Here is a 17,767-nt window from a genome sequence, read left to right as displayed (position 1 = left end):
TTCTTGTAGTACAGTCCCCAGAACTGCACACAATACTCCAAGTGTGGTCTTACAAATGTATTGTATAAGATAAGTATAATGTCAGTTTTATACTCAATATTTTTGGCTATACATCCCAGCATCCTGTTGGCCTTCTTTACTGCTATAGCACAGTGCCTAGAACCTGAAAGACTGATCAACTATTACTCCCAAGTCTTTTTCAAATTCAGCACGTTCCAATTTTGTTCCTCCCATAGAGTAATCCTGCCTGATGTTTTTATTTCATATATGTAGAACTTTACACTTAGCCATATTGAATTTCATTTGCCAGGTTTCCGGCCCCTTCTTGATTTTGTTTAAATCTTATTGAATTAATTTAGTGGATTCCAAACAGTTAGCTTGCCCTCTCAGTTTTGTATCATCTGCAAATTTGACTAATTTCTAATTTCTACATTCCTGTCAAAGTCATTGATATAAATGAGGAAGAGCAGTGGTCCCAACACCGATCCTTGTGGGACTCCACTTCGCACAGTTCCCTGTTCAAATAACATCCCTCCTACTCCTACTCTCTGTGTTCTACCCTGTAGACTGTTCCAAATCCACTCTGAAATACATCCTCCAGTTCCTACTGTCTTCATTTTGCTAACTAGTCCCTCATGTGGTACCTTATCAAATGCTTTTTGGAAATTCAAGTATATAATATCATAAGCCTTGTAATAATCAAAACACTTGGTACCTTCTTTAAAGAACACCAGAAGGTTTGTTAGGCATGACTTTCCCTTGTGAAAACCATGCTGGCTATCCCATAGGATGTCGTTATTTTCCAGAAACACTTCTTTTCTCTAATGATAGATTCCAGTATTTTACATGTGATGCAAGTTAAACTGACAGGCCTATAGTTTCTTTGATAAGTACAGTCCCCTTTCTTATATATTGGTATTATATTACCTTGCTTCCAGTCCTCAGGTATTTCTCTAGTTTCTAAAGAATGTCTAAAAATACCTGCCAGTGGTTTAAAGATGATCTCCCTTAACTCTTTGAGTACCCTTGGGTACCTGTATATGCCATCAGGTCCTGCTGACTTATTTGTCTTTTGTTTATGTAATTTATCCAGAGAAAATAACAAAATAAATCTCTAGAAAATAACTAGAAAATAACTATTTAACCCCTTTGCGCACATGCCAAACCTGGCCAATCTCTGCCCATTTAGAGGGTTTTCCATTTAAAGCTTTATGACTCCAGGTGTGAGCAGGGGTTAAATTGGGATTTGGGAGGTGGGTGGACCCTGAGATCCGGTGGGAGGTGGGTGAAAAAAGGTACAATGAATGTCTCAGCTCTCAGCTTTAATGTATTGTGCGCATATTTGTAATTAAGGAAAACAATGTTTTAATAAGAATGTATATTATTGATGCAAGCTTTTACATAATATATTTAAAGGTTATTGAGTGTCAATAATGCTGAGAATTTTTTTTACCCACGAAAATAATCGGTCATCCTCCTCGTCCTCACTTTCTTCCTCCTTTATCCATCTTTCTTAAACTGGTGAGGCGCAAAACTTTCCTTTAAACTAATCATTGATCTCAAACTGTTTTAATTAATTTTCAGTGATTAACAAGCATGCAAACATCTGACTAATCAATTGAAAAGGGACACAGCTTCTTCGCATTGTGTTAGGGAGATTAAATGATAAATGCGATTTAGAAAAATCCATTTTAATCACTAAGCAGTGGCGGAATCTTCCGCCCATTTTCATTGGGTATCAATACAATTAATCCACAAAATAGGCTACTCGATACTATAATATATAACCAGCTCTTCCCAAATAGGCAGTTTTAGCGAGTAGCCTAGGCCTTATAGCCTACATTTATTTTCATTTGCAGTATGAAATTGTGCACACTTTTAATCAACATTGTTTGCGGATACATGCACGTCTTTCTCCGCACTCGTATTCATGGCAAATATCTGCAATGCGTAGATGGTAAACAAAATTTTGCTGGGTTATTCTGAAAACTAACACAGTAGATAACAGACTGGTGTATCTTGTTTGTTAAATGTAGACTACTTGGTGATTAAACGGATTTTTAACGGATAAATTGAATTTATGATTTAATCCCTCTAACACGGTATGAAGACGCTGTATGTTAGGCTACTTGCCATTTGATTAATACGATCGTTGGCACGCTTGATTATAAAGGAAAATTACTAATGAAAACAGACTGAGATCTATGATTAGTTTATAGGAAAGTTTAAAAAGCGCCCCACCGATTTTCAGCTCACCAGCCGCCTCTGAATAAAACGTTATGTAGTTTATGTGGAAAATATTCAATCCTAGCTTAGCTGCTGACCAGCAACCTGCTGATTTTTCTCAAGCAATCAAAGTTGCCGTTAATAATAGCCAGCGTTCGTGGGGGCTGTTTATTCATCTCTCTTTAAAATATTGCATAGATGAAATTACCTACCGCGCCCACTTCCAAACAAGACAATCAACGATATTTCTCTTTCTGTGCCTGTCTATATAAATGACTGTTTTTTTTCTTCGGATTTTTGATTGGTTTGAGCGAGTAACTGGCTAGAGGGAACACATGGAATGGAGCCTACAAAAAATGGACTGGACTGTCATAGTTATTTGTAAAACTGCCGGTCAAAATCATTTATTTATTTACCAAAGGTCGGTGGACGCCGTCCACCCGCGTCCACCCCCAATTTAACCCCTGGGTGTGAGCATCACAGAGACTTGGAAAATGGCTTAAATGAAGCATGACAGTTGTACAAAAGATTATTTTATATTCATAATTTAGGTATAAATAAAGTGCCACAAATGAAATTATCTTGGCATATATAAGTTGTTCTTTTTTTAGTTTGAAATGAAATCACATGTATAGCAGCTATACATTTCCTGGATCATAAACTCTTTTGCCACAAGTGACCTAACAGTGATATGCAGAACTGCTAAAGACCTATGAAGCAAAACGTAAGCAGTGTACCCTAGTGTCTCCAAATCTTTCTAAAATATCAAAATTTTGCATTGCTGTAAAGCATAGCATAATCATACAAGTCAATACAAGTCAACTACAAATCAACTGTTTTTACTCATGAAACTTACTTTTGCATCATTTTCAAGTGAGAATTTCGTTTTATCAATGTAGGGATCTATCTAAAACCTCTTCAAAAAAGAATAAAATCCTTTTTGTGCATTGTGACAAACAGTGGTACACATACCTAAAATGTAATCATTCACACTTGTATGTTTTTCTGTACTCTATAGTATGTAATCTTTTGTTCCAAGGGGATGGGATGACGTGTTACTATAATGATCACTTCAAGGGAAATTTTATCTGGCACATATCAGCACACAGAAAATTTGAATTAAGGATTTTCCTTGCCATTTCCATTCCATACTAGGGCTAGGGCTGTTAGTTAGCCCCCAATTCAAATGTGCTGAGCAGTATTAGCAAAGGCTAACAGTTGTTTCTTACAACTAATGCAAATATTACAATATTGCTTTCGCAAAGGGGTTAAGGCATCAGCAGTATCTTTATTGTTATAAAGCGATGCTCCTCCTTCTTTCCTAATGCACCTGACATCTTACTTTCGGTTTCCTTTTCCTACTGCATTATTGAGGATTACTTTTTGCATCTTGGGCAGTTTGCCTTTCAAAGAGCCTTTTAGCTTCCTGTTACTTTTTAACCGTAGCACACATATTACAATTATTCAGCCTTATTACTCTCAGTGCTGTCACTTTTATATATCTCTGGCTTGATTACCTCTGTCCTACAAATTCTTTCGGGATCATTACATAGCACCAAATCCAGAATTGATTTCCGTCTTGTAAACTGACTGACATACTGTGCCAAAAAAGGTCATTTATAACATCTAGGGGCGACATAGCTCAGGAGGTAAGACCGATTGTCTGGCAGTCGGAGGGTTGCTGGTTCAAACCCCGCCCTGGGCATGTCGAAGTGTCCTTGAGCAAGACACCTAATCCCTAACTGCTCTGGCGAATGAGAGGCATCAATTGTAAAGCGCTTTGGATAAAAGCGCTATATAAATGCAGTCCATTTACCATCTAAAAAATCTTCCTTGCTTTTTCCTTGTCCTGTCATCAGCTCCAAATTAATACGGGAGTAATTGAAGTCTCCCATTATAATAGTATCAACTTCCTGTCACGCTTGTTTTATGTTTCCAAAGAGCACTGACTTCACACTAGTGTCTGAAGCTGGCAGCTGGTAACACACGCCTACTGTAAGCCCATTTTCATATTCCCCAATGAGCTTAATCCAAATATCATCACTAGGCCTGAGCTGTTCAATTTCTGTAATTTCCTACACATTAAAATTTTGTTTTACATCGAGCTACGCCCCCTCTCTGACTGGAGTCCTAATGAGTACTCCTCTATATTATATTCATCCCCATTCTCCTCCCCAAGCCATGTCTCTATAATCCCAACTATGTCATAGCCCCCACTATTCATAGCAGCCTCAAGTTTGTTTTATAAAAAAAATACTTTTTAAACTTATAGAATTTAAACAAAGACATTTTAGACTATTACTCTACACATCATCTCCTGTTGCATCACCGTCCCATGCCACCCTTACAAAGATTTTGCTTTAGAAAGATTTAATTGCCTTTCACACTATTACAAGAAGTCTTGACAGCTTCCATCCAGGCAGTCAGCATCACCCTACGCTTTTCACTCTCTGACCTCCCTGCCACCCAAGTCTCTAGTTTAAATAATCGTGTACTACCCTAAGCATACGCTGGCCCAGTGCAGCAGCAACCCCCCCCCCCCGGTTCAGGCGTAACTCGTCACACTTGTCACCCCTATCCCAGAAGGCGTCCCAGTGCCCCAATAACCTGTAGCCTACTCTTTCTTATAAGTTTATAGCCACATGTTAAACCTCCGCATAAAACTGTTTCCCTCTGATAGGCCTCACATTTCCGGATATGTAAACCAGATGTAGGGGTATCCCATTTCTGGTTATCTTAACAGTCACCAAAACAATGGCAGCGACAAAGAGCAACCAGTTTTGTAGCGTTCCCCTGTGTACCAATTCAGAAAAGAATTTATTTGCCCTTTCACAGCTTTCCCACAGATGTACTCCAAAATAAGAAAAAAACTTGCTAGGTAGCATGACTGTCATAATGTTGCAAACTAACATTAACTCATTACGATAGCTAGCTAGTTAGCTACTGCTTTGTGAATAAGATTACACTCGATATTAAACTTTTCTCCTCACATACATTTGGGTCTAAATGTCTGAGTCCGCTACCAACTCCTTTGTTTTTATTTTTTTTTATCATTCATTGAGAACTAACACAGTTTCAGTCATGTGGTACTTGTTACTCAAGAATGTCATAAAATCAGTTAACTAGCTATATTTTATGTTATGATTAGCAAATTACGTTTTAGCCAGCTAGCTTGTTAGCAAGTACATATTTGGATATTCAATGTTGAAACTGCAGATGCACGTTTATTTTAGTTGTTAATTGTAATTACAAAATGTATTGACGGACATCGCGACAAGCTTAAGATATATCAGCTGATTTAAAAATGTGTGGGTAGTTTTTATCAGCGATGAAAACAAACAGCTCGGTAGTGAACTGAACACCATTACACAGGCGATTTGACAAGCAATATAAATCTTTATTAGAACAAGTACAGCACAAACAACATGTCACAAAATAAAATAGTAACGGTAGTACAAAACTTAGTTCAGAGATATTTCACTTCGGTACAACATAAGTAATTTTGTAGAGCCTAACCCATTGTACTTACATAGCTCTGCCTCCCCTGCTGACCGTCAACGTTAATAGAATCGCTTTTCCTCACAGTTGTCAGGCTCCCTATTCATTCATTTTCGGGACAACCGAGAGGAACAGAGACGCTGTTAACGGACAGCAGATGTTGCTTCACTCTACGAAAACACAATGGAGTCACCTCCAGAAAATAATTTATGTTATGTCGAAGTGAAATATCTCTTTAATCGGCTAACTTGCTGTTGCTTAGCAAGCTAGCTATTTAGCTTTCTGGTGAACCAGAGCTAACGTTATACTTACCTTCATAACCGAATATAAACTTCTCAAAAATGAATTTATAGCCCTTGTCTAGTTTAGACCGCTTAACGTTCACTGGCAATGCTTCGACAATGCGGATAACATTGGACATAGTGAACTTTGGCAGAGCTATTAGGGACTGTGAGAACACGTCGCTGTTTAGGCTCAATTTTTCGCTGTCAGAAATGGACTTGCCTCCGTAGCAACGGTAACCAGAAACAAAGTATCCCTACATCCAGTTTTGGTCGCCATCTTGTGAAATAGGCCTATTGTGTGTGGTACTGGTAGTATTCGCTTATATCACGCCGTCGCCATTTTGAAATTTTCCTGTGCGAAAACGAGGCTATGGTGGGAAGTGTTCTAGGAGCGGTGGTTACATGAAGCAGAAAAGCGATTTGAGTCGGTGATGCTACTATGGCATATTGTTGTGTACCACGCTGTAAGTCGTATCAAAGACGAGAATGTGATCAAGACTTGTCTTTCCATCAATTTCCGAGTAACCCGGACACCCGTCGCCAGTGGATTGCCAAGATAAGGAGAGATGTTGGACCTTATTTTCAGGTAATGTAACGAGCTAGCTAAGCTAGCGTCTAAGTTAGCTAACTTATCGTTAGCTTACCCTGATAATAACCTCCAAAAGTTCGTAAGATTAATTTACACGTCAACACTCACCTTAACACATCTCTCATCTCAGATCACAGACAACACAAGAGTGTGCTCCAAACACTTTTCCAAGGACTGCATATTAAGATCGCTTACCGGTTTGAACAAACTGAAAAACGGGAGTGTGCCGTCTTTGTTTACATGGTGTCAGCCCAAGACCAGAAGGACAATTCAACGCTTCCAGAGGTAACTGTCATCTGACATTAGCCAAATCATTTCGGTATCAGCATGAAAAAGATAATAAATGCATTTAGATCAAACCTACTAGACTATGCGTAAAAAACGAACTTTCGTAAATCTCTCTCAATTTGTGTCGACAGTGCTGTTGAAAGGATACAGCAACTGGATAGAGGGGTACATTACTGATATTGAAGGTAAGTTAACGATTTTGCCATCCGTAGGCTATGCCGGTGTGCTAGCTAATCAGCAAACGGTGTCATAAAATTTTTCCCGACCGTGAAAACTGCCTTGTTTACATTTTGGACATTTGTGGCTAGTGGGTAAATCTATCGCTGTTTTCGTCGCAGCACTGTCCACACAAATTGAGAGAGATTTACGAAAGTTTGTTTTTTAAGTATAGTCTAGTAGGTTTGATCTAAATGCATTTATTATCTTTTTCATGCTGATACCGAAATGATTTGGCTAATGTCAGATGACAGTTACCTCTGGAAGCGTTGAATTGTCCTTCTGGTCTTGGGCTGACACCATGTAAACAAAGACGGCACACTCCCGTTTTTCAGTTTGTTCAAACCGGTAAGCGATCTTAATATGCAGTCCTTGGAAAAGTGTTTGGAGCACACTCTTGTGTTGTCTGTGATCTGAGATGAGAGATGTGTTAAGGTGAGTGTTGACGTATAAATTAATCTTACGAACTTTTGGAGGTTATTATCAGGGTAAGCTAACGATAAGTTAGCTAACTTAGACGCTAGCTTAGCTAGCTCGTTACATTACCTGAAAATAAGGTCCAACATCTCTCCTTATCTTGGCAATCCACTGGCGACGGGTGTCCGGGTTACTCGGAAATCGATGGAAAGACAAGTCTTGATCACATTCTCGTCTTTGATACGACTTACAGCGTGGTACACAACAATATGCCATAGTAGCATCACCGACTCAAATCACTTTTCTGCTTCATGTAAGCACCGCTCCTAGAACACTTCCCACCATAGCCTCGTTTTCGCACAGGGAAATTTCAAAATGGCGACGGCGTGATATAAGCGAATACTACCAGTACCACACACAATAGGCCTATTTCACAAGATGGCGACCAAAACCGGATGTAGGGATACTTTGTTTCTGGTTACCGTTGCTACGGAGGCAAGTCCATTTCTGACAGCGAAAAATTGAGCCTAAACAGCGACGTGTTCTCACAGTCCCTAATAGCTCTGCCAAAGTTCACTATGTCCAATATGTCTATCTCTCCCTGCCTCCTCTGGATTCTCCCCCATTCCCAGTTGTGGCATGCACGCCAATTCCTTAAAGGACGAGCTGTTCAGTTCCTCAAACTCTACCAATTGCGAACTGTGGAGTCCAGCAAGCTGGCCCTCAAGATCCAGAATCTTGCTCTCAAGGTGCTCAGCCGATCAGCAATGGTGGCAGACAAACTTGCCCTAGAAATCACTTTCCAGAAGTGCGATCATCCAGCAACTATGCCACAGCTTTGACCAGATTTTTACCCCCTGTCATCCTATCTCTCCCTATGTCTAGAGTAAGTAACTGCCGAGACAGAAGCACCAAGACCCCAACTTAAAAACGTGTGGGCAACCCTGGACAAGTAGCAACAGAAACCAGAGAGGATAAATAAAATAAACAAATAAATAAATAAATAAGCAAGCAAGCTATTTTAACTAATGTTAAATAATATGAAAAAGATCTCCCTGGTGTGGAATCACTCGGGTTATAATCAACTAACTTGGGTAGCTTTTTACTAAAAACCAATGACTGAAGGAACCCTGCAAAATATTTTATTTATATCTCAGAGATCAAAATAAAAACGAAAGTTTACTTGGAGTCAGATTATAATAAACTACAGCTATTATTAGCACATAAAAATAAGGACAAACCATCTAACTACTGTAGGTACCAGGGACTACAAAAGACACAAAACTACAAAGCCCACATGTCCACCTCAAAGAGTGACTTATTTAACCACACCTCCTTCCACAGCTTTCCAGTTACAGTATTGGCTTACTGTAAATTTGAAATGCACAACCTTAAATAAAATGGAGGTTGCCTTTCTTTCACGCTCTCTCTGTTCCATTTTCCTCTCCCTGGACTCTCTTTCCGTCTCCCTCTTGCTTGAGTCTGCACATCAGGAAGCATATAAAGCAATGGTATGTTCTATTGACATGACTGTACAATATTGTTACTTCATACAACCTATTCTTGTAATGTAAAGTCAAATACCTGAACTGACACTTTTTTCTTTGGTGATATAGTCAAATGAATGAGGGCCTACCAACTAATTCATATCATATCCAGGCTAAAACTTGACATGTCCTGATAGGGACAGGTCGTGTGGAAAAAATGATTTATCTATTAGTTAAGCCTGTTTAATCTGTAAAAAAAACTGAGGACAGTGAAATAACATCAAAATCACCCTAAGTTAAACAACTGGCAGGTATTTTTAGACCTGGAAACTGATCCAGGAAACTACAGGCCTGTCAGTTTTAACTTGCATCACATGTAAAATAATGGAATCTATCATTAGAAGTTGGAAGTCCATCCATCCATTATCTATACCCGCTTATCCTGAGCAGGGTCGCGGGTGGTGCTGGAGCCTATCCCAGGATGCATTGGGAAAGAGGCAGGAATACACCCTGGACAGGATGCCAATCTATTGCAGGGCACACACACCATTCAGTCACACCTATGGGCAATTTAGAGTATCCAATTAGCCTACCTAGCCAGTTTCTTGAAAATAACAACATCCTAAGGGATAGCCAGCATGGTTTTCGCAAGGGAAGGTCATGCCTGACAAACTTTATGGTATTCTTTGAAGAAGCTAACAAGTGTTTTGATTATAAAAAGGCTTATGATATTACATACTTAGATTTCCAAAAGGCATTTTATGAGGTACCACATGAGAGACTTGTTAGCAAAATGAAGACAGTAGGAATTAGAGGACGTATTTCAGAGTGGATTCAGAACTGGCTACAGGGTAGAACACAAAGAGTAGTAGGAGGGATATTATCTGAGCAGTGAACTGTTGGAAGTGGAGTCTCACAAGGATTGGTGCTGGGCCCATTGCTCTTCCTAATTTATGTCAATGACCTTGAAAGTGCATTAATCAAATTTGCAGATGATACAAAACTGGGAGGCCCAGCTAATAGTTTGGAATCTATTAAAGTAATCCAAGAAGATTTTAATATAATCCAGAAGTGGGCAGAAACCTGGCAAATGAAATTAAATATAGCCAAAAAGTATGCATATGGGTAATAAAAACATTAGGCAGGATTACTTAATGGGAGCAACAAAATTAAAATGCGCTCAATTTGAAAAAGACTTGTGAGTAATGATTGATCAAAGCCTTTCAAGTTCTAGGCACTGTGCTGTAGCAGTAAAAAAACGGCCAACAGGCTGTTGGGATATATAGCCAAAAGTATTGAGTATAAATCCAAGGAAGTTATACTTGTCTTATACGATACATTTGTTATACCACACTATTGTGTGCAGTCCTGGGGACTAACAGACTTTTGCACCCAGAGAACCTGAACACCTCAGAATCATTGAATCACCATGAATACCTCTATATCAGCATATTCTAGAGGAAACCGCAATGTCATGTTGTACAACCTTATCAGAGCTATGCATAAACGAAGTACCCTGAAATATCAATGAGCTTAACCTCTTAGCGCAAATCCCTAGTGGTCGGCACGCCGGCATGCTGAGATTACTAAACTCAGACATTTGGTCCTACTGCAACCGAAGTATGAGTTAAAAACAGAAACGCGTTGTTTTAGTTTCATTAGTAGACGATACACGACAACTGTGCCGAATACAGAGTTTCGCAGCGCCACCATTGTCTCTCTGGTCGTTCAGTTAACACGCACCCCCTCCCTGCAGTCTCAGGGCGACATAGCTCAGGAGGTAAGACCGATTGTCTGGCAGTCGGAGGGTTGCCGGTTCAAAACCCCGCCCTGGCATGTCGAAGTGTCCTTGAGCAAGGCATCAATTGTAAAGCGCTTTGGATAAAAGCGCTATATAAATGCAGTCCATTTACCATTTACCATCCATTCATCTACAAAACACCCCCCACCCTTGACATAATGGACAATATTGTCTATCTTGGCATTCATAAAAATATTATTTCACCACTAAAGAATTGTATTCCATCATAGTAATAGGATAAACCCCACAGTAGCCCTAAGATATGCCTATACAGCAGTGAAAACTCTGCTCACTGTATAACGAAATAAACGAGAAAAAGTTTTTAAAAATGATACCATGTCATTCTACAGTCAATATCTGGAACTAAATATTGAATAAATATACAACCTTACTGTTGGTTTTCCGCGTAGAGATCTCCCTTTTGAGACTGAGTGGTCATATATTGTCTTAGACAATCCGTTTGGGAAATATACGTGTATTTACTCTGTGTGCAGTACATTACATTACATTACAGGCATTTGGCAGACGCTCTTATCCAGAGCGACGTACAACAAAGTGTATAACCATAACCAGGAACAAGTATGACGAAACCCCTAGAGAGAAGTACCAGTCCAAGTGCAGGGAACAACCGCATAGTTCAACTTGGACCCTGAAGGTTAAACTGATTAACACTAACACAACGAGAACGGCAACAACGCAATCTATGGAAAAAATACAAGCAGTATTTAAGACAGTTAATGCACCTAAGTCACCTACGAAACAGCTGCCTAGTTACAACCCTAAGCTTACAGTCATTTACAGGGGGGTAGGGAGGGATGGGGAGAGGTGCAGCCTGAAGAGGTCGTCGTTTGAAATGGGTCAGTGTCTCAGCTGTTCTGACCTCCACAGGGAGGGCATTCCACCATCGTGGGGCCAGAACAGACAGGAGACGTGTTCTGGAAGTGCAGGTGCGAAGAGGGGGAGGTGCTAGGCGTCCTGAGGTAGCAGAACGGAGGGATCTGGCTGGCATGTAGGGTTTGAATATCTGGTGGAGGTATGCTGGGGCTGATCCCTTGACTGCCTGGTATGCTAGGACCAATGTTTTTAATTTGATGCGAGCTATAACAGGCAGCCAGTGGAGGGTAGTGAGCAGGGGAGTGACATGGGAGTGTCTGGGGAGGTTGAAGACCAGACGAGCCGCAGCATTCTGAATGCTGAATGCAGTAAAAGACGCTTCACCTAACGAAACGTGGTCAATGATTTTTTGTAATTTCTTGGAAAATACTATTATTATTGAGGACTTCTGGACATAGCTAAGCCATATGTTTGCTGATAGACCTAGCTGACATCATTTTCTGGAGCGAAACAGAAGCAGATAGAACAGTATCATTGATACTGTCTCTGTCTCCATCTACTGAACATAGATGAGATTTAATCATTGCTATGTATGTATTACTGCTCAAAATATTTCGGTTATATACGTTATTTTTGAAATTGAGTGTCTTTAAATAGGTTAGTGATGTTATATAATGTGGATATTTCACACGGTAATGTAAGCGTTAGATGGTAGTGTAATAGCTTTTGTGAAGCATGCAGCAGTGATGACGTGAGAGTTGGAACATTGCCAAAACGTGGTGGACGGTTGAAAATTGTTTTCATGTCGTCCCATAACCATACAAGAAAACATACGAGAGTACAGAGTATAGAAATACATACAAGAGTTAATTATTACACATTTAGGTACTGTACTGCATTGTGTGACAATATTTTTGCATTATTTTTTTAATCTGATAGCAATGTTTCATCTTAAACCTTGATAAGGGGCTCATTTATATGCTTTATAATGGGACAAAATGCATTTTATTCAGTTATGGAGAGATTTTGGATATGTTTCTGGACCCCTAGATATTTTAGACCACTGTACTGACTAAAAGCTTGTAATTCCCACTTGGAAATGATGCAACAGAGATTTTCTTGAGTCAAAACAGTTGATTTGTAGTGAAATACGTGAATATGTTGTGATTTACAGCAATGCATAATTTAGACATTTTGGATAGATTTGGAGACGCTGGGTACACTGCTTAGTTTTTGCTTCATACATCTATAGCAGTTCTACATATCCACCCTTAGATTTTATGAACTTGTGGTCAAGAAGTTTTTGATCCAGCACATGTATAGTTTAACCTGCTGTATATATGCAATCTCTCCATATTTCATTGCAAACTAAAAACTTGCAAATTCATTTTTGATTTTTTTGTCTAGATAATTGCATTTGTGCCACTTTACGTCTTCCAAAATTATGAATATGAACTAATCTGCGTTAGTATTGTAAATTGTACAAATGTCTTGCTTCATTTAAGCCATTTTTCAAGTATCTATGGTGTTCACATCTGGAGTTATAAAGCTTTAAATAGGGTACCCCCTAAATGGGCAAGGATTGGCAAGATTTGGCATGTGCGCTAAGGGGTTAAGTAGTTTTGTATGGAGAAGTTGGCCAGAATGCATCCAATGCAATTTAAGAGAAGGATAAACTCAATTTTTAAAATGGCAATTTTTACAGAAGGTTTTTGCATATTGGCTTATTATTGATAGAAAAATGGCAAAGTGAAGTCTGTTACTATATGTGTTATTTGTCATGTGAAGTGAGATTTGTCTTCTATTAGCACGTGATGAGGACTAGAGGGTAAGTTATGTTCTAATTCGAAGAGGGTGTACTTTTTTTTCGCATCACTGTAGTTTTCCTGAAGTATTTCAATGATAGAGCATATGGAAGTGAGACGTTTTTTGTTTTAAAACCCAAGCAGCATACGCAGTCCTTTTTCTTCATTCTTTTACACTCCTTTTCCCTCTTTCCTTCTCTCTGTTTCTCCTTTCCATGTCATCTGCCGTCTTTCTGCCACACTTCTTTCTCATACATATCTGTTGTCTCCATCCTTCCCCCTCTCTCTACAGGTATATTGACTTACTGAGGGAGGTGAAGCCCAGGTTATTCTGGGATGAGCAAGCTGCAGAGCACTACTTCAACTACAAGAGGTCAGTCTGGCCATTTCATCAGTCAAAATCTTTAGTAGCACATTATTATACAGAGACTGACTGTTCAGACATTGAATAGTAATCAACACTAGAGAAATTATTTGTGGTGTGCAGTAACCTTAAAGATAACGGTAACTCCTCTGTCTGCAAGAATGTGGTGTGACAAGTGTTTCTCGCTCATATAATGACGGTTCTTGTTAGTATTAAAATCACCTAGTAGCTGAGATAAAGATGACTCTTGTTAATATTGACATGGCATTATGATCTGAGGCCTCCTATCAGACTCCAGTCCTTGAGGGCCATAGTGTCTGCTGGGTTTTGATGTGCTTCAGTACAAAGAGCAGATTTATGGGGGTAGTTGTTTGACTTGTTGCGGACAGTTAGTGGATCAACCTGGGGTGTCATTTTCAGCCCTCATTTGGGGCAGGAGACTTATTTCTTTCTTAAATTTTTTATCTCGACCGGTTTTACCAATCGAGCCTGGGTTTTTTCTAATTTCATGGTCATTGGGCTATAGGGGAGCACTGCTTTTTTTGACAGTGCTTTGCGTAAGCTTGTCCAGATGATGAGAAACATCGTTCTGCATTTACAGAGTTGGTTGGAACAGACAAGCAGTTTTGTTTGTTTTGTTATCACCATGTTTGGAGCGATTTGCTTACCTCTTTCGCAGAGTTTTTAGTGACATATCTATGTCCATGTCCACACATCTGAAATAGAAATTCATCCAATTTAGCATTATGTACTTTTCCTCGTGGAATATTTATTTTATATATATATATATATATATATATATATATATATATTTCTTTGGGCTTTTTTCAGCTTTATTAGGCAGGATAGTGTAGAGAGACAGGAAGAACTAGGAGAGAGAGGGAGAGACATGCGACAGGTCGGCGGTCGGACTTGAATCGTCAACGTCGTGGCTCGCAATGTGCATGTGGAAAGCACTCTATGGGCTACGCCACTGGAGGCCCTCTCGTGGAATATTTCTACTCAAAAATACATCTGTCAAATTGTGGATGACATCTGTCTGCCACTAAAAGCTTTCTTGTACACTACTAACATATTCACATCTGTGGTATTCCATTGCTCTTTTTGTTTTGTCCTCCTTGTGCTAAGAAAACAGAGAGCCTTTAATGATAGTCACTATGCTGTATGTAAATCAACCAAGAAACATCCCTCACAAAAACCTGGCGCTGAACATAGGGAAGCTCTACGTAAAAGGGAAAAAATTTGCTTGCACATGGTATACATGTAATTTGTATATTACTGTTCTGTGCTTTAATGATTCAACACCAACTAGGCCCATGTTAGGCAAATGTTGTTTAATTTGGTGTCAGATAATTTAAGCATGGGGCAGAAATGTGTACAGACCACCTTTTTCCTTGTATGCAATCTATTCAAGGAAAAGTTCACTCCCAAAGTGAAAATTCTTTTGGTGTACACTCACCTCCATGTCAGTTTAAACTCCATTTAAGATTATGCATTTTACAAATGCTCAACGAGTTAGGTGCTGCAGTTCCATTTGAGCCATTTTCCACAGCAGGGAATTGAATGAGGTTATCCATCCATTTTCTAACCAGTTAGTCCAGATCAGGGTCGCAGCCCCAAAAGGTCAAGCATCCCAGACGTCCCTCTCCCCAGCGTCTTCCGCCAACTCATCTTGGTTAATCCCAATGCCATGTATATCCAGCCTGTGGATATAATCCCTCCAGCGTGTCCTAGGTCTGCCCCTGGGTCTCCTGCCCAATGGCTATGCCTCTCCAGCGGGAGGCGCCCATGAGGCATCTTTATCAGATGCCCGAACCACCTCAAATGACTCATTTTAATGCGGAGGAGCAGCAGCTCTACTTTGAGGTCCTCCCTGACATCTGAGCTCCTCACCCTATCAAGGTAAGCCCTGTCACCCTACAGAGAAACCCCATTTCTGCCGCTTGTATTCGTGATCTCACTTTTTCAGTCACTACCCATAGCTTGTGACCATAGGTGAGTATATGGACTTACCACCACCGTCCGATACAATTCCCACAATACTGTGGCCGCTGGACCTAGACAGCAGTTGCCTTTTTTTTTTTTGCATGCCTTTTTCCCTCAGTCGTGAATAAGATCCCAAGGTACTCCACCTGGGGAAAGTTGCCCCCCCTCCCCCCTTACTTGAAGGGGACAAACCATCTTTTTCCAGGGAGGACCATAGCAACAGACTTGGAGGTTCAGATCCTCATCCCGACCGTGTCACACTCTGCAAACCGCTCTACTGCGCATCAAAGGTCGCAGTACGATGAGGCCAAGAGAACAATGTCATCCGCAAACAGGAGAGGTGCCACTCCTATGTCCCGAAAGTGTACACACTCCACATTTCGGCTATGCCATGAGATCCTGTCTATGAATACCAAGAACAGGTGGGAAGACTAAGCGCACCCTTGGCGGTGTACGACACCCACTTAGAACGAGCTTGACTTAATGCCGATAATGGAAACACAGTTCTCGCTCCGAGTATACAGTATACGACCAAATGGCATGCAACAGCGACCCCAGCATCCTATACTCCCACAGCACCTCCCACGTAATACCCCGGGGCACACAGTCGTATGCTTTCTCCAAGTCTGGAAAATACATGTAGACTGGATAGGCAGACTCCCATGCCCCCTCAAATATCTGTGAGATGGTAAAAAGCTGGTTCCCGACTTCCACGCAACATTGAGGATTTGTGTTAGCCATGACACACTAACAACATCCAGCGCCTTCAACATTTCTGGTCGCCTCTCCAAACTTCTCCTATGCCCCGGCTTTTGCTTCTGCCACTGCCGCAGCTGCAGCCTTTTTCGCCTGCCAGTACCTGTCTGCTGAATCAGAGGTCCCCCGTGCCAACCTAGCCCAGAATGCCTCGTTCTTCAGCTTGACAGCCTCCCTCATCGCTGGAGTCCACCAACGGGTCCTCGGGTTGCCGCCAGGACATGCACTAACAAGATTCTGACCGCAACCTCTAGCTGACACTTCCACAATAGAGGTTTAACACCAGGAGCGCCGGACCATTTCCTGGCATTGAAATAACTTTTTGCGTGGCCTGGGTCATATGACACATTAGCCTTCAAACGGGAAATGTTCGCATTGTTCGCTAGATGGCGCTTATTAGACACGAGCTGACAAAGGTTGCCAGCCCATTGTCCTAATGAAATATTTGCAAGATTTTAGACTGTCAGAGATAGCGCATGATGTCCCAAAACCTTTGCCACGACATAGTGTCATTGAAAAATGGATTTCCCAAGTCTGAAGACCAAAAGTCTTCTAAATTCATACTTTTACCGCCGGTGATGCCTCGTAAATACAGCAGTTCCACGAAAGCTTTCAGTTCGTCGACTGACAGGTCCCAGTTTTCTGCCCCATCTCTGTGGGCTTCTGCCATAGTATACTTGACAATCTGCTCCCACATCGGAATGTCAATCAGACATAGCAGACTTCTCAGCAGACTTCCAATGTTCTCCTTGGCGCACCGTGTGGGCCCAGCCTTTTCCCGTAAGACATTGCAGGATGGTGCTCTGCCCAGAGCATTACCAGCAGTCTGTTCGACCCAAACTGTCCCATCGTTTGCCCTTTCTCTCTCTGAGACAAACTCAGTCTCAGTCTCAACTTCAGAATCAGATTCAGAAGCTGAATCAAATTCAATATCGAGCTCCAACTCCTCATCGCCCGAATCCAATTCACTGGCATTCTGAATCAGGTCCAAAGCTTGCTTGGCAGAGTATCTCTGTGGTCGTATGTTCATCTTGGCAAGCGATACCAAACCGAACTGGTCGCCGAAATAATCATGCTTCTCTTTTATAGCCATATTTTCGTAGCCCAATTATAATTTGAATAGAAATTATTATAACAGCCCCGCCCATGCCAGTATAGTTTCAGGTGTGAGGGGCGTGGTGTGGTGCGTGAAAAGCCAATTCCTTGATAGGATGTA

The 17,767-nt window shown here is 40.7% G+C and overlaps 1 protein-coding gene and 1 long non-coding RNA gene across 9 annotated transcripts in view; both read left to right on the top strand.

Moving 5' to 3' along the window:
- The window catches only part of chid1 (chitinase domain containing 1), a 386,345-nt gene that overhangs the window by 198,638 nt on the left and 169,940 nt on the right, over positions 1-17,767 (top strand). For 7 of the 8 annotated variants that reach the window (XR_004765361.1, XM_035418828.1, XM_035418832.1 and 4 more), the window contains one exon: positions 13,738-13,818. The exons of the other annotated variant lie outside the window; for it this stretch is intronic. Coding sequence is in view for 6 of the 7 variants with exons in the window: in XM_035418828.1 (XP_035274719.1) it covers positions 13,738-13,818 (81 nt within the window). In the remaining variant the exon portion in view is untranslated. The remainder of the gene's footprint in view (positions 1-13,737; positions 13,819-17,767) is intronic. 8 annotated transcript variants of the gene reach the window in all.
- LOC118227859 lies at positions 6,526-7,065 on the top strand. Its single transcript, XR_004765362.1, has 3 exons — positions 6,526-6,594; positions 6,728-6,882; positions 7,017-7,065. It is a non-coding gene; the product is annotated as an uncharacterized LOC118227859 (long non-coding RNA).

The sequence above is a fragment of the Anguilla anguilla genome, chromosome 5 (genome assembly GCF_013347855.1).
Source record: "Anguilla anguilla isolate fAngAng1 chromosome 5, fAngAng1.pri, whole genome shotgun sequence".
Classification (NCBI taxonomy): domain Eukaryota; kingdom Metazoa; phylum Chordata; class Actinopteri; order Anguilliformes; family Anguillidae; genus Anguilla; species Anguilla anguilla.
This window is presented reverse-complemented; position numbering and strand designations above follow the sequence as displayed.